The sequence below is a fragment of the Natrix helvetica genome (genome assembly GCF_964273705.1).
Source record: "Natrix helvetica genome assembly, chromosome: 1".
NCBI classification, from domain to species: Eukaryota; Metazoa; Chordata; class Lepidosauria; order Squamata; family Natricidae; genus Natrix; species Natrix helvetica.
Window position 1 is genome coordinate 71,639,422 of NC_138548.1, and position 23,847 is coordinate 71,663,268.

Sequence of the window (23,847 nt, forward strand, 5' to 3'; positions counted from 1 at the left end):
TATTTAGTCATATGTTGAAATATGTGTGAATACAGAGATGCCTTGGCAAGTCATTTTTTGGACTTCTGAAGCTAAGCAGTGTCTGGCCTCATTAGTATTTGGATAGGAGACTATATGGGATCCCAACGCTAGAGGTCTCATTGGGAAATGAAATAATATCCTACAAAGAAGGCAGTAACAAAGTATTATTTCTATAACATTGCCAATAAAACCAACAACCCTGCATGAACATGCCTATGAAATTGTTTAATGTCAGCTCTCTCAGCCTTTATTATACACAGACTTCTCTCACACCTGCGCAATTGTTTCTGACAGCGCTGACTGTTTACCACCCAAAATATAAATCTTTTATAAATCTTAAATGTGTATATTTCATTAGCGATACAGAAATTAATTTTCACTGTGCATATTGACTGGATGTACTAGAAGATCACTGCTTTTAGTGGAGAATATCTTTGTAGTTTCTTGCTTTACTGATAATTAAACGGGTAGAAGCAGAGGTGGCATTCAGCAAGTTCTGACCAGTTCTGGAGAACCGGTAGTGGAAATTTTGAGTAGTTCGGAGAACCGGTAAATACCACCTCTGACTGGCCCCGCCCCCATCTATTCTCTGCCTCCCGAGTCCCAGCTGATCGGGAGGAAATGGGGATTTTACAGTAACCTTCCCCTGGAGTGGTGAGGGAGTGGAGATTTTACAATATCCTTCCCCTGCCACACCCATCATACCATGCCCACCAAGCAATTCCACGCCCACTAAGCCATGCTCACAGAACCAGTAGTAAAAAAATTGAATCCTACCACTGGGTAGAAGTGTTTTGCTGCTGAGGTTGTTATAAAACTGGTGCCTCTAGTGGGCACAGAAGGTGTGTGTATGTGTTTTACATAAATATAAGTATAAGTATAATCTTTATTGTCATTGTACTTAAATACAATGAAATTGGTTAGCAATACATAGCAAAATGGTGAGTGGGACAATACTGGACCCCAGAACTGAAAAATAGCATTAAATGAATGCATTTTCCAGGACTTCAGATATACAGTGTTCCAATATCTCAGGGGTTGCCACAAAGAGGAGGGAGTCAAACTATTCTCCAAGGCACCTGAGGGTAGAACAAGAAGCAATGGGTGGAAACTAATCAAGGAGAGAAGCAACTTAGAACTGAGGAGAAATTTCCTGACAGTTAGAACAATTAATCAGTGGAACAGCTTGCCTCCAGAAGTTGTGAATGCCCCAACACTGGAAGTCTTTAAGAAGATGTTGGATAGCTATTTGTCTGAAATGGTATAGGGTTTCCTGCCTAGGCAAGGGGTTGGACTAGAAGACCTCCAAGGTCCCTTCCAACTCTACTATTGTATTATTGTATTATTGTACTTCAGAAACTTAGCAATATAGTTTTCATCTCAATTTTTTTTAAAAAAATTAATTGACCTAACATCTTTATTATTTATCAGCCCCATTCAGAACTATATGAAGGCAGTGATGTTGCGCAGAGGCATTCACAGCAACTGCCAGAATGGAAAACAACCAGGGAAGCATAGTCCTACTCCTCTTTGTTGGATGCAAAACAAATTAAAAGGGGGCGGGGCTTGGATCACCCAATCACACCCATAGTTTTCGAACCAGTGCCCGTTGCTGCTGATGCCTATGGTGTTATGCTAAATGACCTACATTTACTGCTATCTGGTAGTCAGTCTGGATTTACCTAACAAAAGCACAGTTGAATTCACTTTATCATGTTGCCTTAACGATCTTCCTTCCTTTTAAAATCCTTTAAAGGATTCATATAGGAGAACTGTAATTTTGATTCATGGCTGTAGCCCACCCGCCCCACATGTCACTCCTTGCTGTCTTTACAGCAGGGCTCAGAAAAAAATGTGTGGGCAGCTCTAATCTAATCAGCTCACCGAAAGCATGCAGAACCTGGAAGCCGAGAAATGTTACACTCTGAGGTACATGCTACAGCAGATACACAGCTATTTACCAAACACAAGTGAATTACCCAGTTGCTAGAATGTGTAAATCTATCGTGTGACAATAATAGAAAGGGTAGAATATCGAGGCTGCAGTCACCAACCTTAAAGCAAGCAGTATTTATAGCATCAAGAAAAAGCTTATGAATTCTTTAGAACTATCTATCATTCTGAAATGCTGTGACATAGGTGTGCTCAGAGCTTCCTCTCTAAGCTCTATCAATGGATAAAAGAGATGCTGGTTTAACAAACAACCTTTATGGAACACACTGAGCTAACCTTCATTCTACTTCTGAGGAAAAGTATGAGAAGTACTCAGCTCTCCAAAGAGGGTAAATTGGGCCAGACTTTCCCATCCAAGAAATGACAATCAGGTGTTAAGTTTGAGGACCACCTTCCTAAAAAAAATGGCGCACAGACATTAACTGCCATCAGCAGAGACTGTTATTCATGACACAGGTTTATGCAGTGGTGGGTTCCTACTGGTTCGGCAGAACTGGTAGCGGTTTGGCAGCCTGGGCCGCTGGAACCGGCAGCAACCCAGGCCTGCCACGCCCCCAAACTGGTTCAACGGGCAGCGCCCACGGCACCACCATCTTGTTTTTCAGTTCTGCGCATGTGCAGAACAATTTTAATTGCACTGCGCATGCGTGCACTGCATGCATCAAGCCACACACAAGCGAACCGGCAGTAGTGTGCCTGCCGGAACCCACCCTGAGTTTATGGATGTGAATTGAAAGAGATCCTTGTAGATCAAGATGCACATAAAGCTAGAAAAGGCTACAAAATTGGTGCCGAAACCAATCCACAGTCAGGCCAATAGTGAACAGTACACCAATGGAAAAAATGCAATATTGCTGTCCATTTTCCATTAGAGGTCATCCAATAAAATCGCCGCGAGAGTGAGGCACACATTACTTCGGGAGGCTGCTGTCATCTCTATACACCAGACTACAAAAATCAGTGTCATATAGGTGTATACTACAGCTGCATTGCAAGACTTGGATGACCTTGGGGATACCAAAAGAGATGTCATGACGCAGGAATAAGCTGTTCCCACTGAATTTATGGAGTGTCAGTCTCAGGAATCCCCTAACGCTGATCAAACACAAACAGCTTTAGTTGTCACATAATGAAGCATGCCACCCCACCCCCAACCCTCAGACTCAGCAAGTAGGGCTGAGAACAGAACAAAAACATTCAGTGAGGGTCCCTGCCGAGCATCTTAATTAAAGATAGCTGGCTGCAGCAGCCTGATTTAAGAGGCAGATCTGACCTATGTTTCTACATTGGAAATAACTACCTAACCTCCTGCTCTTAATGTGTCATTCCTGTGAATCCTGCTCCTGAAACTGTCCTTTGGACTGACTGACAAACCTGATCTGTCTCTCTGAACTTCAAACTGGATTTTGAATTCTCTTCTGTATACTCCGGTTGAAAGCGAAACTGTGGAATCCTTGGTCTTCTCTGAGCTTGGCTGTTCGCTTGCAGGTGTTTCATTACCCATCTAGGTAACCCTGAGTTACATGCAGTATATTCTCCTCTATTGGAAACTACCAAGGCAAGCTCTCTTTCCAAAGATACTTCGTTGATTTCTTTTCCTTTCCCTGTCAGTAGTTATCTGCTCACTACACTGCTGCATTTGAGGAAACTGCTGTGCTCACCTAGCAATTGGGTGGGAGTATTTGAAACAGGACTAGAGGTGGGAGCAAAGACACCGTGGGTAATAGCAAAAATTCAGCAGGCCATTCTTGAATTCCTTGATGTCAATGCTGAGGACAGCAAACACTCCCTCCCCCCCCCAAAAAAAAAACAAAAGAAAACAAACCCTCCACCTTATTAGGGGTCTTCTCTTAATTAAATGAGATATTGTGTCTGAACAAGTCAAAGGTTCACTTAATTAAAGAGCCGCAGAGCCAATTCTATGTTTTAGGCAATCCATGGTAGATCAACCCCAATATTAGCAGAGATTACCTAATCTCCTAATTTGGGAAGAGTTAGGTCAGGGTGTGGTATTGCAAGATCTAATTTAATTTAATCATTAAGTCATTGTGGGCCAGCCCTGATGTGATGACCTGCCTCCTGTATAGTCACAGAGCAGAGTTTGCAGCAAACATCATTCCTGTTTAGCTGTGTTTCAAACAATTGTAATCTCCTACCATGCTCTACAATAACATAGCAGCAGGGACACTGGAAATTAAAATGCTACAAAAGGATATTATTTAAGAGGGTTGCAAGATTGTAGTAGGCCCTTTCAGCATTCTTTGCCAGCTACCCTGGAATTTGAGGTGTTGATACCAGTCATCTAGAATAACATGCTTCAAGCAAGATCCGTAGGAAGAATTTGCATAATTTCAAGATGTTGCTGCATCAAAAGGAATTTATACTGAAACTAAATCCCTAGTAAGAGTAGTCATGCAATATTGTTATGCAACATGCACAGTGCAGTGGTTAAAGTGTTGGCTTAGGAAACAGGAGACTGTGAATTCTAGTCCCGCCTTTGGCATGAAAAACTGGCTGGGTGACTTTAGATCAGTTACTCTCTCTGAGCTGAACTCACCTCACAGGGTGGTTGTGGTGGGGAAAATAGGAGGAAGAAGAAGGTAGAGGGATGTTTACCACCTTGAATTGTATATGAAAAAAAAAGAGATTAAATTGAATCCTAAGAGACGAAATAAATAATTCCATTGCTGAAATCAGCAGGGTAGAACAGAATAGCTACTTGCCCCAGATCACTGCATTTGTCATTCATATGCGCAGAAATTTCATCAGATTATTCCTGATTTTCCTTCACTCCCTTTTCTCCTTCTTTGAACTTTCAAAATTTCTGTGTCTGAAGAACGTACCAAAGTTTACTTCGACCATATAGATAACTATTCTGTTACCCATTATAAGAACTCCAAGCCATGCTGCCTAACTTGAGGGCAGTGTTTCTCAACTGTGACAACTTGAAGATCTGTGGTCTTCAACTCCCAGAATTCTCCAACTAGTAGGCTTCAAACAATTCAATTCGGTTTCAAGCAAGCACATCTTTGGGTTGCTAGGGTGGAGAAACATTGCCTTAGGGTCTTTATTGGGCAACAAAGCAGAACAGAGGCTATAACTTCCTTCAGGGGAGGACAGAAGCAAGTGGCGAACAGGTCTTGTAGTACCACAATTGCCAACAGCAAAAGACCTTTGGAACTTTTGCTATTGGTTGTCTATCTCACAAATGGAATAGGTCACCTTGCAAAGAAGGAGTTATTCTCTGCAACTGCTTTCCCCCTGCTTCTCCTGCCACCCAGAAGAAATCCGGTGGGAAGGGAGAAGACTCAGGTTCTCTTACCACAGGGGACAAAACAGGAACAGGAAGAGAAATGGGTCTATTTGTCCTTTCCCACAGGAGTGTGTAGGCTGAAGGTTGCAGAGCTCCAGAGTTCCCCACGTAGGGAAGCAACGCTATACTGCAAGGGGGACATTCCTATAGAACAGCTACCAACATCCATTTAGCTTTGCCACTGATAAATTTACAGAAGGGCGTTTTAAATGTGTCTAGCACTCCAGGGTGTGACTGCTAGCCTAGCACTTAAAAGTACTCCCCCAGCTTAACTTGCTGCAATGCCTAATTTGCAAGCTGGGACTTTTTCTACATGTGTCCAGAGATCTTCTGGAAGCCTGCTGGACATGTATTATGCTGTCACTTTGGCAAATGCAATGGAGCCTGAAAGAATTGGAGACAGTACTGCAGGGGTGTTGGCTGCTTTCTCCATGATTCAGCTTTTCTGCCCCCCCCCCCCTAACTTCAGTGTTAAAGGTAAAGGTACCCCTTGCACAAAGGTGCTAATCATTCCTGACTCTAGAGGGCGGTGCTCATCTCCATTTCAAAGCTGAAGAGCTAGCGCTGTCTGAAGACGTCTTCGTGGTCATGTGGCCTGCATGACTAAATCCCAAAGGCTCATGGAACACTGTTACCTTCCCACCAAAGGTGGCCCCTATTTTTCTACTTGCATTTTTATGTGCTTTCAAACTGCTAGGTTGGCAGAAGCTGGGACAAGTAACAAGAGCTTACTCCGTTACGCGGCGCTGGTGTAACTTCAGTGTTACGTGACTATAAAAACCCCTTTACAACTTAGGCACTTGGAGTGGACATGGCAACTTGCTGGGAGGGGGGAGATATCCTTGCAAGTGACCTTTCAGTGAAAAAGAAAACCTTCTGTGGAAGGAAAGGAGAACCAGGACTCAAAGCCCCACTTCCCTCCCTTCTCACTCTGCTTTTCCTGCCATCCATTGTTTGACTAGGCAAATTGAGAGATGGGTTTGGAGCTCTGACTCTCCCGCTGTCAAAGGGCAAATGGTAACCAGATGCCGGGGACTGGAAGGGTGGCACACCCACAGACATCGGGTAGCCAACAACAGCAGAGCAGGCACCCTTGAGAGACTGGCCGTTCAGCATAGCTTATGGTGGAAGAAGCTGGGACAAAGTCAAGCAGAGGCCGCGTTCACAGGAGTGGCCCGAGGATGATGTTGCATTCTCAACAAATGTGTAATGCTGGAGAAGCACTTGATTCCTTATATTGAGAAACACTCTTTAGCAAGCACAGAAAAGGCTTCTTAGGGATGACTCCGGAGGTTATAATGACATCACAAGACCTACATTTTAAAGCTATAAATCGAGGTTTCTTGCTGTGCAATTGGTCATTCAGTCATTTCCATCTCTTCGTCAACATCATTTTGCTATGACTGATCGTTGTAAATGAGTTCTTGTAAGCTCCTGCTTGTGCCATCAGCGACAGCATCTGGCCACCTCGACCTCTGTCAGCTTCATTTTCAGTTGTCCTTGATTTTTCCCACGCATCAAATTCTTCACATTGTGAATCCAAAATACTTAAGTTATAGCTTTATTGCTTCTGATTTTACTTTCCCACCAGACACCTGTGCTGATTTAGTTCTGTGTCTTTATTACTTATGTTCCCTTGTTCTTGTCTTCCATGGTTTTATCTGTTTTCTTTGAGGTACCCAGAGAGCTCCAGCGAATAGGCACGTAAATGAAGAAATGTAGTTACCATTATATGTGGTATTTCTGCTACTGGTTAAATATACACTGAGAAAAAAATCATGAAAATAGTTTTTGTACATTTTTTCATTATAGATTTTGTAGTGAATTCTATATTCTATTCTCTTTGCCAACTTAAGTGAGGCAGGGATGAATACCACTATTTTAGTGAAACCACACTCACAATGTCACTCTTCTCGTACAAATATTCTCAGACACAATAATCTTATTCACGTTTAAACTTACTCAAATCCATCCATGCAGTCATCTATCCATCTACCCAAATATACCAAATGTGACTCAACTGAGACCCTCAATTCCCAAGGTTCGATATCTTTCACTGGCAGTTTACAACAATCTTTTACTATGGTCTTGAGATGGACTCAAAAGTCACAGTAATTATTATACTAATTACGGAATTCTGGAAGTTAAAGAAAGTAAGTAACATCTTACTAGTGCCCAAGCTAGGCTCCCACAAATAAGTATTGGACTTATATTCAAACTACTATTAAACTAGTCCAAGTATTTCAGCATAGTAATTGCATAATTACTAACTATTTTTCCTAATAATTCATACTTAAAAATGAATACTTTTCAGGTTGTCTTTGTGTCATTTAATACAGAAAGTAAGAAAAAGTTTTACGAAACAGAAAATTCAACAGGATACTTTAAGCACACGGAAATTTCATTAATAGCTGCACATTACCTCAATAAAATAAAATAATAGATTTAATGTTGGAGACCAGATTTCAATTTTAATAAAGGGGAATTTTAAGAACACTATGAAAAAGTTGTCTTTCTTAAAATATAACAAATGGGAAACAAGGTTTATTATTGAAGAATTACAGGAATTGTGGGATTATTCCCCCCCCCAAAGCTAAATGAAAAGCACGTTAAATACCTATTTAAAGGACCAATAAGCAAAACAGTTTCATCCTACTACAGAACTATCCCGCTGTATTTTCATACTTAGGCAGTAGAAGGGCATTTTTAATTAGCAGAACTTTCATGATGCTCCAGTAGGTTGTTTTACAGGCCAAAATCTCATGCTGACAGGAAGGGATAATATTAATTGAACACTTTTACAATATTGATAGGACTTATGATTTCTTGACATCCAATCAGCATATCTGATGGAAATAGTTTTTTACACATCCTGGTTGAAGAACAGTTCTTGGAATCTGAAAAGTGTTCAACTATTTTGTATACCTCTAGTTGGATTAATATATATGACCACAAACCAGATGTTTTATGAGAGTAAAATTTCTTCCCTATTAAAGAAAGAACCTGTTTTTTTTCCTGTTGACATATGAAAGCTAAGGCAGCAACCACCACTTCCCCATTGTTGGTATAAAAATTGAATGGATGCATCCGTGAAATCACCAGGAGTGGGGTTTAAATTGAAAGAGACTTTATCTTAAAGTTTGCTAAAACAGATAGATTTGATGATGAATTATTTGGAATGCCTCTCAATTTCTTTTTATGTAAACAAGATTTAAATAAAGCCCTTCATCAGGATAAAAAATAATAATAATTGTACCAAACCAGAAACAAGTCAAAAGTTGCATTTATGCAAAACCAGAAAAGTGTTTGAATTATGATTAGAATAGCCAAAGCTAAACATTTCATGCACGCAGGAAGTAAGAAACGTACAGAAGCTGGGAGAGGGGAATATTAAGAGTACTCTGTATCATTTTTGTCTTTATTTAAACCTAATTACAACCTTGAAAGCTACTTAATCTTATCTACCTACCATCATGCTTCATAAAGGAAATATAACAAAGTAGCCAAAGGAAGTAATAAATATTTCTCTAAGGAAGTTACAGCTGGAATTTGAAGAGGTAGCTTCCACGCTTAACATTACAGCACAATGCATTAATCAATTCAACAGAGTTTCAATAGAAGAGAATATGTGTACTCCGGGTTGAACTATGGAATCCTTGATGTGCTTGGTTGTTTTCTTGCAGATGTTACATTGCCCAACCAAGTTTCATTACTTAACCCAACTCAATAGTTTGGCAAAAGATCAAAAATCTGGTAGCACCTTTTCTAACAGATTTTTGTGAGCTTAAATTTGTTAGTTAGAAAAGATGCTATCAGATTCCTGATTTGTTTTTTAACCATCATAGAGTAGCATGGCTTTCTTACAGAGCTTGCAACTATTTATTGATTACAATATTCAGAAAAATTGTCTTTACAATATTCAGAAAAATTATTATTACTGCTCATCATACAGTCAGCCAGATGTTCAGACTGGATTTGGCATTTTTGTCCACCTATTGAGTCCTTCCCAAGGACCTGGGATAGGCAGATGTGGATGGTCTTACTTATCGTCACAGGATGTAAGCTGTTCTGAATAAAGCTGCCTTTTGCAATTGACTGACAGTGAATTTATCAATGCCAATATATTTTACTGGGTTTTGCTATTTCTTATTATCAGTTTTTTAAATACAATTGATACATAGCTCTTTAGGGTCCTAATTTGGGCAATGTGAAATAACCCACTATATTTAGACAGCTGTGAAACAGCAGCAAATTGTTATGTAATTTGTTATTATTGTGGTATTACTGCCACGAAATATGTTGGGATATTTTCTTATATTTTGTGTCAAAATAATTGGCCATAGCTCAGGCAGCCAGATATCTTGGATCAGCCATACACAGGGAATTAGGGAATACATAGTTACACACTCCCTTTTCTCCAGTTTTCAAACAGTTAAGCAAGAGTTACTACATCTCTCTGCTGCCCAATCTGCAACCAAAACATGATAGCCCAATTCTTGTTTTTCTCTGTTGGTTTTTATTTCCAGTAAACGGTACTGACAATTTGGATTAAGGATTACACCGGACAGGGCAATCCAAACATACCAACCTTACATAGATTTTCACAGTACAAACAAGCAAGAAGCAAATTTACTTTTTTCCATAAACATCCAACTAAATTTATTAAAAATATACGTTTTATTATGGTCTATGAGAGAGAGACTATAACTCAGATTCCCCAATTTAGACACATAATGTTGATTGGCTGATGGTTCTAATAACTAGGTAGAATGTCACACAGGACTAAGGAGACTAGGTTCAGGTACACATTTAGTTTAATAACTTTGGGCATCACTATATTTAGTCCATCCTAACTTGGAGTAAGAAATATTATGCAGCTGCCATGAGGTCTTAAAGCAAAATTGGGCTCAAAGAAGTTAGCTACACAAAATACATAAAATATCTGAACCATACATTATTAACATAAGATACAATATTCATAATGAAGAATTTTCCACATTCACTTATTTCACTGGCCACATTAACAAGAGAGGGCAAAAAGAGAAGTGGGATGAAGGTAAACTGTCCAATGAATTTGTATGTAATGCTTTGATTCCATGGAAAACACTCTGCGGGAGAACGTCTAACAAAAACTGAACGTAAAATGTATAATCTATTTTTTTTAAAAAGGAAGAAGAAACTACATTCTCTCTCTTGGATTTTTACTGGAAGAAATCCACATCGGTGACTTGTATGGCTCTGTAAACATTATTTATTATTATTGATCTACTGGCGACCTTCTCTGGATGAAGATTGAAATGGGTAGTCCTTTATTTGTCCGCGTCTCACACAGACCCTTCTGTTTTCTCGCTCCCTCTCTTTCTTTTTCTCTCTCTTTTTCAAACCACGACCTCTCTGATTTGGGATGAGCTGCTCCTTGAGTAGAAACTGCGGCTCGCTGACTAACCTGCGCGCAGAAAAAAGGTCGCACCGCGCCTTCCCCTCTCTTTGAAAACGGGAGACCACGTTGATTCTGCCGCAGGCCTGTTATTTTCCACTTCGCGGGGGAATAAAACAACAAAGTTCAGGAAAGCAATAGGAGAAGCCGTCGACGGATTAATATTCATGAAGCCGGTGATGTCATGAGCAGGAGAGCCGTGGCCTCCCGTGAAAGAAGCGCCATTTCCTGGAGGAGAAGCAAGAAGCCGACGCCAAGACTTGCAGAAGGAAGTCGCGGCGGCCGAAGGAGGGAGCTGCGCGCTGGGCCAGGCTCAACTCGGCGGGCTCGGCGGGCCCGATGAATTCTGTGCACTGCGGGAGGGAAGCCGGCAGGGGGGGACCTTCCCGACTTGGTGATCGCAAGCTCAGGGAAAGGGAGCAGAGCCGCCGGTCGAGCCAGCGCTGGTGGGGTGCCTGGCGCTGCCATCTCCAGCCGCTTCTTCTGTTCCTTCCTTGCCGGGCGCGATCGCGTGGGCGCCGAGCCCCTCTTCGCGCCCAGATCGAGGGGGCGCGGACCTTCTCTTTCAAGGAAGGGGCGTCGTTGGTTTTCCTCTTCCTTTCCTCCCTACTTCCTTCTTGCTTTGCTGCCCGCCCGTTCTCCCTTTCCCCCTTTCCCTCCTCTTCCTTTCCTCCCCGACTTTGAATTTTGGGGTCCGACGCCAGGCAAGCGCTTCGGAGGTCGCAAGGAGGATGGTGATAAGGATGATGAGGGGGAAGAGATGGAGATGAAGCAGACTATGCAGATGCGGGGACTCCTGTTGCTGTTGCCGGCACTATGGGCTCTGTTTTCGCGGGACTTCAGGGCTGTAACAGGTAAGGAGATTCCGTTCCTGCGAGTTCCCTCTCGGCCAGGGGGACGGCAGCCGACTCTCGACTTGATTTTCCCCCTTTCACGCTCTCCCGCCCGCTTGATTTTACGTTTCCCAAGTGGGTGCGCTCCAGCTCCCGAGTTTCTTGTTGGGCTATGACTATGGAGATTGTCAGTCATCCAGGTCATGGTTGTCCCACAGGTGCTTTTTCAAGAGGCAACTGGACTTTCTGATTTGTCTTTGAAGACGTTTCGCTTCTCACCCAAGAAGCTTCTGAGCTGAAGAGGCTTCCTGGATGACAAGCGAATGGTCTTCGAAGACAAATCAGAAAGTCCAGTTGTCTCTTGAAAAAGCACCTTTGGGACATTGTTGGGCTATGGGTCACTTTTGTTCTGCAACCAAGTAGATGAAGCAGCACAACCAGGTCTGGGGCTGCTTTGGAGTGGAAGCCCTTTGCTTTCCAGCACTCCTGTCCCCAGTCTCTTCTTTTAAAGAAAAATAAAAAATAAACAAACCCAAGTAGAGTAAACTCCCATTGATAGTTTTCTTCCTCCTCCGAAGGGACTTCCAGGAGAAGAGAAGGTTTTCCCTGCTGCCCAGGTATAAGTGCAGTAGTCACAATGATTTTCCCATCTATTCCCAGTGCCGTGAGACTGGCCTGCATCTTTCCTCATTGGAGCTGAAAAAATGATAAACATTAAGGAAACTGTATTTCATGGTTTATATTTTTTAAAACCCTGATTTTTTTAATGATTATTTGGTAGATGATGGTGAGTTCATGCCCATCTTTGTAACCTGTCAAGTTGAACCAATAGTTTTGTATGCCAGGAATTTGACTCTTCCATTCCACTCCATTGCCTACTTTCCCAATCCTCTCGGTAACATTATTTGGAGAGTCCATGGTAGAGTTAGAACTTCACTGAGGTGGAGATCCTTCCCATTAAAGGCTACCTAATTGGATGAATTGGTCCATTTCTAAATATAATGTCCAGTAAGATGGTCCCTGTAGTATGGCCTCATTATCTTTGTAGAGGTTTTAAGTGATGATTTGTTGGATTAGCACACTTGAAGGTTAAAAAAGTCACACTCTATGAGAATACTCATACACAGATATTTAGCATGAAATATATTTAAAGGTTTTGCCTTTAAAACCAGGCTCTATCATCAGGTTAGGATGGGTAATTTGTGACTCTCCAGTAGTTTGGAACAGTAATTCCAATTGTTGCATCAATTGCCAGGATGCTTAGGGCTATTAAGATTTGTAATTCATAACATTATTGCAATTATTGTTATAATGTAATTGTTGGAAGTGACATAAAAGATGATTGAACATATTGTTGATATAATGCAAAACAAAAAGCTGCCAATGTTTATTTCTTAATTTTTGATTCCTTTTTTTCTGTAAAAGTTGTGAGATTCAGGGGGATTTTTACCTTTCGCACAATGTAGCTGTCAAAATTTTCTTGTACCTATTTACCCTTTCCTATAAACATTTGTAAAAACCAATAAAATTCTTTAGAAAAAGATTTGTAATTCATTAACATCTGGAATGCCATAGATTCCTCAGGCAGCTGTCCCAGGTAGATGAAGTTGTGGATAGTAAAAGGGCAGTGATTTGTTTTTTATTGTAAGTTTCTCTTCTGCTGGTATGGCAGAAGGGAAAGATATTTGTGGAGTTTTCTGTCCATGTACCAAAATAATGATGACTTCAGGACTATGGCTGGCTAAGGTCCATGAAAGGTTGCAAGCATGCTTTGGCGTTATATCTCAGGCAGAAAAATATATATTAGAATGAGAATCATTGGCTATTTTAGTATTTCTTTATTGCGTCAACATCATAAATATATTTGAGGTCTTTGGCAGCTCTATTTATATTTCCATAATTGAATATTGGCTACAGCTCTTGAACATAAGGGTATCCTTTTTCTCTCTGTGATTTTATCCCAAGCATTCATTTTTATGGAAAGACAGGAGGTTAAAAAAACTGTTTACTTCTTCTACAAATGGTAATAAATATACCACTGACACGTTTTGTAGAATTTGAATAAATATGTCTGTACATCACCTCATTAATGCTTTTGTGAAATACTGATAGAAATAATGTTCTATCAGCATCCCTGCTGAAATGTCACAAATGCACACATAAATTGATTTTCCAATGAATCAGTAACATTTATAAAATTCTTGAAATTAATACCCTGTTTCTTCTAAAATAAGACCTCCCAGGATAATAAGCTCAATTGGACTTTTGAGTGCATGCGCTAAAATAAGCCCTCCCAAAAAAATAAGCCCTCCCCAAAAATATTGCAATACAGCAGCAGCCATGGAATGACCACGCTTGCCACCTCCTGCACCTCAAAAATAATAAGACCTCCCCAAAAATAAGGCCACGTGCTTATTTTCCGGGAAACATGGTATTTTGTTTTCTAACTCAGAACAGGTTACAATTTGGAAGTCATTTTTTAATGGACCAGCTCTATTATTGTAATCCCTCACCCTCCTACTCTATTGGTGAATTATTGTAGTTTGGAACCATAATTGTTGTCACTGGGTCATAAACTAATAATTCCATGTGGGATCCATCTGTTACCAGTTTCCAAAGTTAGCTGGTTAGTGTGACTGACTGAATGAAGGCTGATGTCAGTATTGAGTCAAAATAATCTGTGGGTAGAAAATAAGAAGTGGATATAAATAGATAGAATAAAAAAACAATCAATCTCAAAGAAAAACAGTAATGCTGATTCTTTGACATAATTTAGGTTTGTGTGTCAGAAACGATCCTGGATATTTTCTTCTGGAAAAATGTTTTTGAGAATTAATGTGGATCTTATCTTACTTGCAGACTCAGATCATAGTATCTGGAAAGCATGCAGATCCTTCTATATCTATAGACTCTGCAACTATAGTCCTCTGTTGCATCTCTTTTGAGTAGTACAATCTGTATAGTGGTTAAGGCATTGGGCTAGAAACTAGGAGACTGTGAGTTCTAGTCCCAACTTAGAACGAAATCTGACTGGGTGACTTTGGTCCAGTCATTCTCTGTCAGGATAAGCTTCCTTACAGGGTTGCTATATGGAAAATAGGAGGAGGAAGGAGCATTGTATGTATTTCCTGACTTGAGTAATCTATAAAAATAATAAAGACGGGATATACATGATAGAAAAGCGAAGGAAGGAAGGAAGGAAGGAAGGAAGGAAGGAAGGAAGGAAGGAAGACTAATTAGAGTCACTATGAGAGCATGTTGAAAATGCTGAGGTTTTTGAGATTCCTCTAAACGTAAGAACTTGAGCTATGCAAATTTTGGACCAGGAAGTGTCGGTCAGTTTTAGTTGCCATTGATAATGTGTGAGATTAGCAAAAACTCTATACAAGCAGGCTGATCAGTTTTACACCTGTAGCATGGAGTCATCAACTTTGAAATACTTTCCAAGTCAGCTTTCCTATACCTGTTATACCACTGATGAGGTTATAGTGCCATTTTCAGAATTCTGGGAATTATATTTGCAATATAGCATGGGGACCTAGCTTAAAGGTTTCTGTTCCAAATTCAAGCAAACCTACATTGTGGTCTTATATATCTGGCAACTAATGCAATGGGAATTAGGAGAATATTCCTCTGATAAACATCCACTTCCATTTCCTTTTTCCCCTCTTAAGAATCCCAATGCCAGCAGTAAAGAATATTTGCCAAAGCAGAAAGTTAATATGTTACACTGCAAAGACATCTAGAAGGACTTGGTAGTTAATTGTTACAACTAGCTGATAGCTGGACTTGGTAGTTAATTGTTGCACCTAGATGATAGCTGGACTTGGTAGTTAATTGTTACAACTAGCTGATAGTTGCATAAGTAAACTGAAATTTCTTGCCTACCATATTTTTTGGAGTATAAGACACACTTTTTTTCCTCAAAAAAGAGGCTGAATATCTGGGTGCGTCTTATACACTGAATACAGCATTTTTTGCCTCCTGAAGCCCCGCCCCCTCAGCAAAATGACCGCATAGCCTTATAAAGGCTTTCAGAGAGCACCTGGAGGCTGGGGAGGGCAGAAATAAGCAAAAACGGACCGTTTTTGCCCCCCCGGCCCCCAGCAGCACTCTATAAGCCTCCATAAGGCTATGCATGCAGTTTTTTTGACAGAAAACCTACCTACCTACTGTATTTCTCCCTCTCTCTCTCCCTCTCCCTACCTACCTACCCTCTCTCCATACCTACCTACTGTATTTCTCTCTATGTGTTTGTCTCTTTCTATTTCTCTCTCTCTATCCCTCTACCTACCTACCTACCTACCTACACACACACACACACACACTTCCTACCTACCTACTGTATTTCTCTCTGTGTCTCTCTCTCTCTCTCTCTCTGTCTCTGTCTCTCTCTCTCCCTCCCTCCCTCCCTCCCTTTACCTACATACCTACCTACCTACCTATTTTCTCTCTTTTCCTACCTAACTACTGTATTTATCTCTCTTTCTCTCCCTCTCTATCCCACTGTCTACCTACTCACGCTTTTTAAAAATTTGCCTCTTCAAAACCTTGGTGTGTCTTATACTCTGGTGCATCTTATACTCCAAAAATATAGTGGTTTACTGGTGATTAGACCAATAGGAAGAGTGGTAGGGAGTTCATAGTGTTGTGCAACTTCTTTTGTGTTTTTCTCATACCCACACCCAACTGTTTAGGTAGCTTTTATTTGGTTAATAAAGGTATGGAATTAAAGGTCAAGGTGCTCCTTGAATGCAAAAGAATTGTTAAGCTATAGCTAAATGAGCTTCTTATTTCTATAACCATTACACTGTTATGATACATTATTGACCATGCTTCAGTTAAGCAACAGTTATGTATTCATACATGCATGCATGTGAATGAATGCTGTGCTTTTCCATAGAAAATATATACCTACCCTATGATTTTTCCAGAATTACCTATGCCTTAAGTGGTTATTCATTTCCCACAATCAAAAGCCAAAAATATGCTGTACCTTATTTTTCATTTTCTTTCTTTCTTTCTTTCTTTCTTTCTTTCTTTCTTTCTTTCTTTCTTTCTTTCTTTCTTTCTCTTTCTTTCTTTCTTTCTTTCTTTCTTTCTTTCTTTCTTTCATTATTTGTGCAGGGCTCTCCTTCAAATGTGAAATGTATTTTGCTTACTTAAGATTATGGCAAGTATAGTGACTTATGATAAATCTGAAGTTGTCTGCAAAGATAGCTTTATTTGTTCATGATTATCTACTTTAGCAAGTGGATTACTGAAAAGCTGAGCAGTTTTGCTATTGCAAAATATTGCCTTTATTTCATAAGAATGTCATTTTATAAAGCCCACTTTTTGTATCTATGGCATGGTCGTAGGGCGACTAGCAGAAACTTTATTGCTTCAAAAGGATGCACACTGAGAGGGAGGATGTTTTCTGCCACATGCCCACATGCACAAACACACGTAATTTAATCTCATTTGTTGAATTAAATAATAAGGGCTTAGATCATGTTTCCGAGTGTGTGATTAATTCCTTAGCCCAGCTACAAAAAAGTGCTGTGTCTAAACGTAGTCTATTTTGCCAGCTTCACTGCTCTTAGCAATTTATTTAAGTTAAACGAACAACAAAGAAAACATTACCAAGACAATGGCATGGGAACCACTGGTTTTACTGGCTGTTAAGCCAGTAGAAGTCCATAATAGAACAAAATGCTTTTATTCTGCAGAGGTTCCTTAGTTCCACAAGTGTGGTTTTCTTTATTTTTATGTAATGTATTTATATTGCATACCAATATACTTTAAGCAATTTCCAATACTACAGTAAAATAACATAAAGCAATATAAGACATGAAATACAAATATGAACTGAAAAAAAGAGAGCAAACTGGCTGCAATATAAAATAACTATAGCCGGAGATTAGTACAAAGCATTTTAAAGTTCCTTAAATATTTTATGGTTGAAAAAAAGTGGGGGGGAGTCAATTTTCCACTAGAAAAACTACAACATGGTTGCTTAGTGCACATCCCTGCAGAAAGCGATCTGAGACTCAGGTATCATAATTAAAAAGGCTCTTCACCAAATCTTACTATATAGTTTGTGCTAAACTTTAGAACTTCAGCAAAAATGTTCTGTAGTTGGAAATTTTTGACAGAATGTGCTGTATTGTTGCTGCTAGATATGTTGCTGCTAATGTAGTTTATCCCTCCCTCCTTCTCTCCCATCCCTCTCTCTTATACACTACCTTTCAATCTATTTGGTAATCAAAGAGTCTTACATCTGAAAAAAAAATTCAAATTCAAATATAAACAAACCCTTAAGAGCTAGACAAAACAGTTAATATTGATTTAGCTGAAATTTCAATATTGGTTAAATAGAAATGTTTAACTAAATGCTTGATGGAAGAGATTATTACTTCCCGTAGAAGAGTATATATGTATTGTAGCTCAGGGTTGAGTCCTTGGTGTTCTCTGAACTTGGTTGTTTGCTTGTAGACATTTCATTACCCAACTAGGTAACATCATCAGTGCTAGTGAGTGTGGTGATTGCTCCCTGTTTATATACAGTAGCTTGCCCTTACATTTTAGGGGGGGGGGTGATTTCTCCTTGGTTGGTCCTTTTTTGGGTGTTGACTGCTGGAGAGGAACTGGAGAACACTACAGCAGTCAACACCCAAATGAGCAAGGATTAACACCAGCCAAAACAATCAAGCAGAAAACAATACTCTAATCAAAGGGGAGTGGGGTTTTGTATACAATGAACTTTAAATGTTATAAGTCACTACGAGTCATCATGTTTGAATTGGGTGATCAATGACCATATAAATTTGTTTAATAAAAAAAATACTCTTATCAAGGAGAAAACACCCATCAACATTGGCAGGGCAAGAATTTTCTTAAATCATGTCACTTTTGATAATTTGAATTAGATTTTTTTTTAATTTTGGAAGATACGAATGTAGGAGACAAGTTTATATAAGTTTATAAAGTTTATAAATTTGCAAATGACACCAATATGAGGGAATAGCCAATACTTTAGAAGATAGGTTCAAGATCCAGAAGGATCTTGACAGACTTGAACACTGGGCCCTTTCTACCAAAATGCAGTTCAGTGGGGAGAAATGTAAAGTTTCACAGTTAGGCAAGAAAAACGAAAGGCACAGATATAGAATGGCTCAACAACAGTAACCCTGAGAGGGATCTAGGAATCCTAGTAGACAACCACTTAAGTATGATCCAACAGTGTGCTGCACTGCCAAAGAAAGTCAATACAATAGGCTACATCAATAGAAGGATAGTATCAAAATTACATCAGAGGTAGGTTGCTCCCGGTTTGGTCTAGATTGGGTGAACTGGTAATGGCGACGGCAGGAGGCTCCACCCACCTGCCCGGACGCTTCTGCGCATGCGTGCAACCGCATGCATGCGCACAAGCAAACCGATAGTAAAAATAATGGAAACCCACCACTGAATTACATTAAATGTTAGTATCGCTTTATGCTGCTTTGGTAAAACCACATTTGGAGTACTGCATCCAGTTTTGATTATAGCAATAAAAAAAAGATGCTGAGACTCTGGAAAGAGTGCAGAGAAGAGCAACAATGATGATTAGGAGGCTGGAGGCTAAAACACATGATGAATGGTTACAGAAACGTTTGCAGATGATTTAGTTTTGGCACACTCCTTAAAAGAGATTGAGTAAATTAAAAGTAAATTAAAAGAATTTTGGTGACTAGTAGGTTTTAAGATTAATAAACAGAAGACAGAAATATTAACAGAAAATATGAAGATACAAGATGAAATAAAATTGAGAAATAAAACAGTTTTTAAGATTGAGAAGAAGGTAAAATATTCAGTATAACTATGACAAATATGGATTTTACGTTATTTCCAAATAACTCTGTTAAGTTAATGAAGTCAAAAAGACATGTTAAGATGGGATCAGTTACAATTGTCATTGTTAGATAGAATTTCTGTGACTCAGATGAATATTTTATCTAGAATGTTATTTTTGTTTCAGACGATACCTGTTGTGACAACTGACATAGCATTTAAACAATGGCAGAAGTATATATCTAAATTTGTATGCCAAGGATAAAAAAACATGAGTTAAATATAAGGTATTGCAAGATGTGAAGGAAAAAGGAAATTTGGGCCTTCCAGATTTTAAACTATATTTTGCATCCTGCTGTTTGATTTGAACAAAAAGTGGGTGTTGTTAAGAAATAGAAGGTTATTGGATTTAGAAGGTCACGATTTGAAATTTGAGTGGCATTCACATAAATGTAGATTTCAAAAGTCTTTATCTCAGGCAGGCTATTCTTAGAGTATGGAATAAATTTAAATGTAGAGTCTTCTTGAAATCACATTTGTGGTTTTCAGCCCAAGACACAGTTTATAGGAGAGAAGCAGCAAGTAAACATAAATAGTTAACTTATTACAATGCGTTAGAATTTCTCTCAAGGAGATTATAAAATGAAATCAAAATAATATTTGATAATGGAAGGATGCTCCTTATCAATGGTTTTCTTATGTACAATTAACAGAAAAGTTTAAAGTGGATAAAAGGCTTTATGATTTTGAAAAGAGTAAGCAAGTTTGGAATATAATTATATGCTAATGATGAACAAGTTATTGCTAAAATGCATAAAGAATTGCTAAAATATTAAAGAAGAATAAGCGAAATAATGGATAATAAAATGGGTAAAAGATTGGCTCTAATATGCAGATAGATCAATAGAAAATATATGGTTGAAAGGATTAAAATTTACATTATGCTCTACTATTAAAGAGAACGTTTATAAAATGAGTTATCATAGGTATTTGTCACCAAAGACATTGTCTAAAATATAAAAAACGTACTTCAAATCTTTGCTGGAAATGTGAACATTATGAAGGGACATTTTATCATGCCTGGTGGACATGTAAAATAAAAACCTTTAAAAATGAATAGAAATAGATACATTAATTCAGAAGATTTGAAAGGTTAGATACTGTATAGTTGAAACCAGAGTCTTTTCTTTTGATATTAGTGGACAAACAACTAGAAAAAGTAATGGAGCTTTGTTTTTATATACTGTATGACAACTGAATAAAATTATTGTATGCTCAAAAGTGGAAAAGTTCAATAATACCCACAATGGAGGAATGGTTGGTGCAGATAGTGGAACTAGTGGTGATAGTTAAATTATGGTAACACATTTGATTAGAGAAGAAACAACGCCTATATTTATGGTTTACTTGTAACCTTTTAGAAACTTTTTACATAAAAATGAGATAAAATGCACTTATGATTTGTTATTTCGTGCAGTGATTAGAATGCATATTACAGGCTAACTCTGCCCACAGCCAGGAGTTCAATCCTGACCAGCTCAAGGTTTCTCAGCCTTCCATCCTTCCCAGGTCAGTAAAATGAGGACCCAGATTGCTGGGGGAAATATGCTGACTTTGTAAATCTCTCGGCATTATGAAGTGGTATATAAATCTGGTTTCTGGTGTCAATGATTAAAAAAGATGGGTAAGAGTGAGCTTTCTTTTGTAACCACAGAATAAGAAGTAACGTTGTAATTGTACTTATATTTGCTGAAAAGGAAATTGGAAGCTTCTCTTTCTTTCTATTCTTTCTTCATGTTGATCTTTGTTTTTCTTGTCTCTCTTTTCTGCTCTTGCCTTTTATTAATTTGTGTTAGCTTTTATGCTTGTTGTAAAACTTTCAATAAAAATATAACAACAAAACAAAACTGGTAAGGCAAGTACTACTAAGAGGCAGCAATCCCTACATTGATTTGTATTGATGATGTTACTAGTACTACTTACTAGTACTACTACTAGATGTTACTAGTTACTACTAGTTGATGTGACTTGAATTGATGATGTTGGGTAATGAAACAAGCAAACAACCAAGCTCAGAGAGCACCAAGAACTCCATAAATGTTTATTTCTTAAATAGCAGGAGAATGGAAGTACATATTTCCTAAGGATGTTTTGTACCATCCAGGAGCTACTTCAAAGAAAGCCCTTTTCTGCACATCATATAGTTAAACTCCTCACAGAAGGACTATCTTCAACGGGGCTTATCCTGCTGATCTGAAAAGCATATTACATAAATAGAACTATTTATGTTTTATTTTTATTTTTTAAAGTAAATCATAGCTTAGCATGGTGTACATCGTCAGTCAATGTTGTGCCTCAATGAGTGAAATTTCTAGTTTATTATTGGTAGATGAATATTTTTTAGAGATGCATTATTAATATGCTGGACAGATGTAGTGTCTGCTTTTTAAGAGATCAGTGAAACACAGGTTCAGTTCTCAAATTTTGCACTGTGTGTTTGGCTTTGATGTAGGAAAGGAGAATAATTGTTACAGCTGTTTCATCAAGAGAAACAATAGGTAGAATAGAACGCGTGTTTGTTTGTTGGCATATGTCACTATGTGACTTGACCATGAAATACTTTTTAGTCTATGAGTAGTCCTGTTTCTTTTACTTTTTTTTTTTTACTTCCATTAAGATCTGAATGGAGCCTGAAGGCTCAGGGGTTAAAGATGCTAAGCTTGTCGTTTGGAAATCAGTCACTACTCTATGGAGATATTTTTAAATCTCTTCTTCTTTAGGATTCTTGAGATAAGGCAAGAAGACAGATATAATTAATCAATAGCAAAATATATAATTAACAAAATATAATAATTTTTTAAAAAAATACACAGCCATGTTTTATCACTTTTTTGCAGGACTAACATTGCCTACTGGTAGTTATTGGAGACAGGACTTCCCATTGTGTGAATAGCAATAGCACTAGAACTTAAACTTATATACCGCTTCACAGTGCTTTTACAGCCCTCTCTAAGCTGTTTACAGAGTCAACATATTGCCCCCAACAATCTGGGTCCTCATTTTACCCACTTCAGAAAGATGGAAGGCTGAGTCAACCTTGAGCCTGGTGAGATTCGATCTGCCAAACTGCTGACAGCTGGTGATCAGCAGAAGTAGCCTGCAGTACTGCACTCTAACCACTGTGCCACTGCGGCTCTTTAGAGGGTTCTAATGTTTCTTTCTTCTTATCATTCAGACTCCCAATGAGTTTATGTACGATGAACGGTGCAGGAACTGGATATGTCTAACAAAGAGAGGGACTAAAGGTCGCATGATAGCAGTCTTCCAATATTTGAGGGACTGTCACAGAAAGGAAAGGGTCAACCTATTCTCCAAAGCCCTTGAGGGCAGAACAAGAGGTAATGGATGGCAGCTTATCAAAGAGAGAAGTTGTAGGTGCTCCATCACTCAAAGTTTTTAAGAAGAGATTAGACAGCCATTTCTCCAGAATGGTATATAGTCTCCTGCTTAAGCAGGGGATTAGACTAGAACAGCTGTCCCCAACTATGTGGCTTGGTGGCCTGGCTGGGGGTGGTGGTGAGAAGGGGACCAGGCTCCCACTCCTGGGAGTGGAACTGTGTACATGCATGCACACCGGTCTACCACTCATGCAGCCCGGTTTTGAATAGGCCATTGTCAGGGAGGTTGGGGATCCCTGGACTATAAGACTTCCAGCTCTATTATTCTGTATTCTATATTTTTCTGCTAGTGGAATTCCACCGGTGCAAAGGTAACACTATATCAATGTAATTATTTCTTCTCCATTATCCCAAGGGAAGTTGGGTTGATTTTAAGACTACCAGACTTACCATTCTGCCTGATACAATTTAAGGAATTTATTTGGATATGTTAATAATGGTATGGAATCACAATCATTTGGATTTTTTGAAACACAGTTGTCATAAGCTTGTCAAGCAGATTGGGTGGCTCTGACTTTGTGGCTTGTTCATTCCCACAAATGCTGTAATAGTCGGAGCTATCCAGTCAGTTTGATTAAATCTCTTAAACCAGGGGTGTCCAAACTTGGGAATTTTAAGACTTGTGGACTTCAAGTCCCAGAATTCCCCAGCCAGCCATGATGGCTGGGGAATTCTGGGAGTTGAAATCCACAAGTCTTAAAGTTCCCAAGTTTGGACACCCCTGTCTTAAACTCCATGAAATGTAAGACACACATTTTAGACATACATTCAATTTATCAGGTCACATGATCCGAAAAGCGGACCCTGCACCCGCCAGAATACGCTAGGAAGAAGAAGATGGGTGTGATCTTATGAAGAAAGCTGACAATAAGCTTTTGCTTTTTAAAAATATGACTATATCCGAGCAAAATGAATCGGAATAGATATGGGGCTATGAAAATTCACACGAGTACTTTCTTAGGCGCCTACAGTCTCTGGCTGATTATTATTTAAAACACCTTTGAGCCATCCTTCAGT

The 23,847-nt window shown here is 39.1% G+C and overlaps 1 protein-coding gene across 2 annotated transcripts in view; it reads left to right on the forward strand.

Annotated features, from left to right (window-relative positions):
• The first annotated feature begins 9,930 nt into the window (after window positions 1-9,930).
• The window catches only part of TYRO3 (TYRO3 protein tyrosine kinase), a 90,828-nt gene continuing 76,911 nt past the window's right edge, over window positions 9,931-23,847 (forward strand). For both annotated transcript variants that reach the window (XM_081935486.1, XM_081935487.1), the window contains exon 1: window positions 9,931-11,578. In XM_081935486.1, coding sequence (XP_081791612.1) covers window positions 11,485-11,578 — 94 coding nt within the window. In that variant the 5' untranslated portion in view covers window positions 9,931-11,484. The remainder of the gene's footprint in view (window positions 11,579-23,847) is intronic.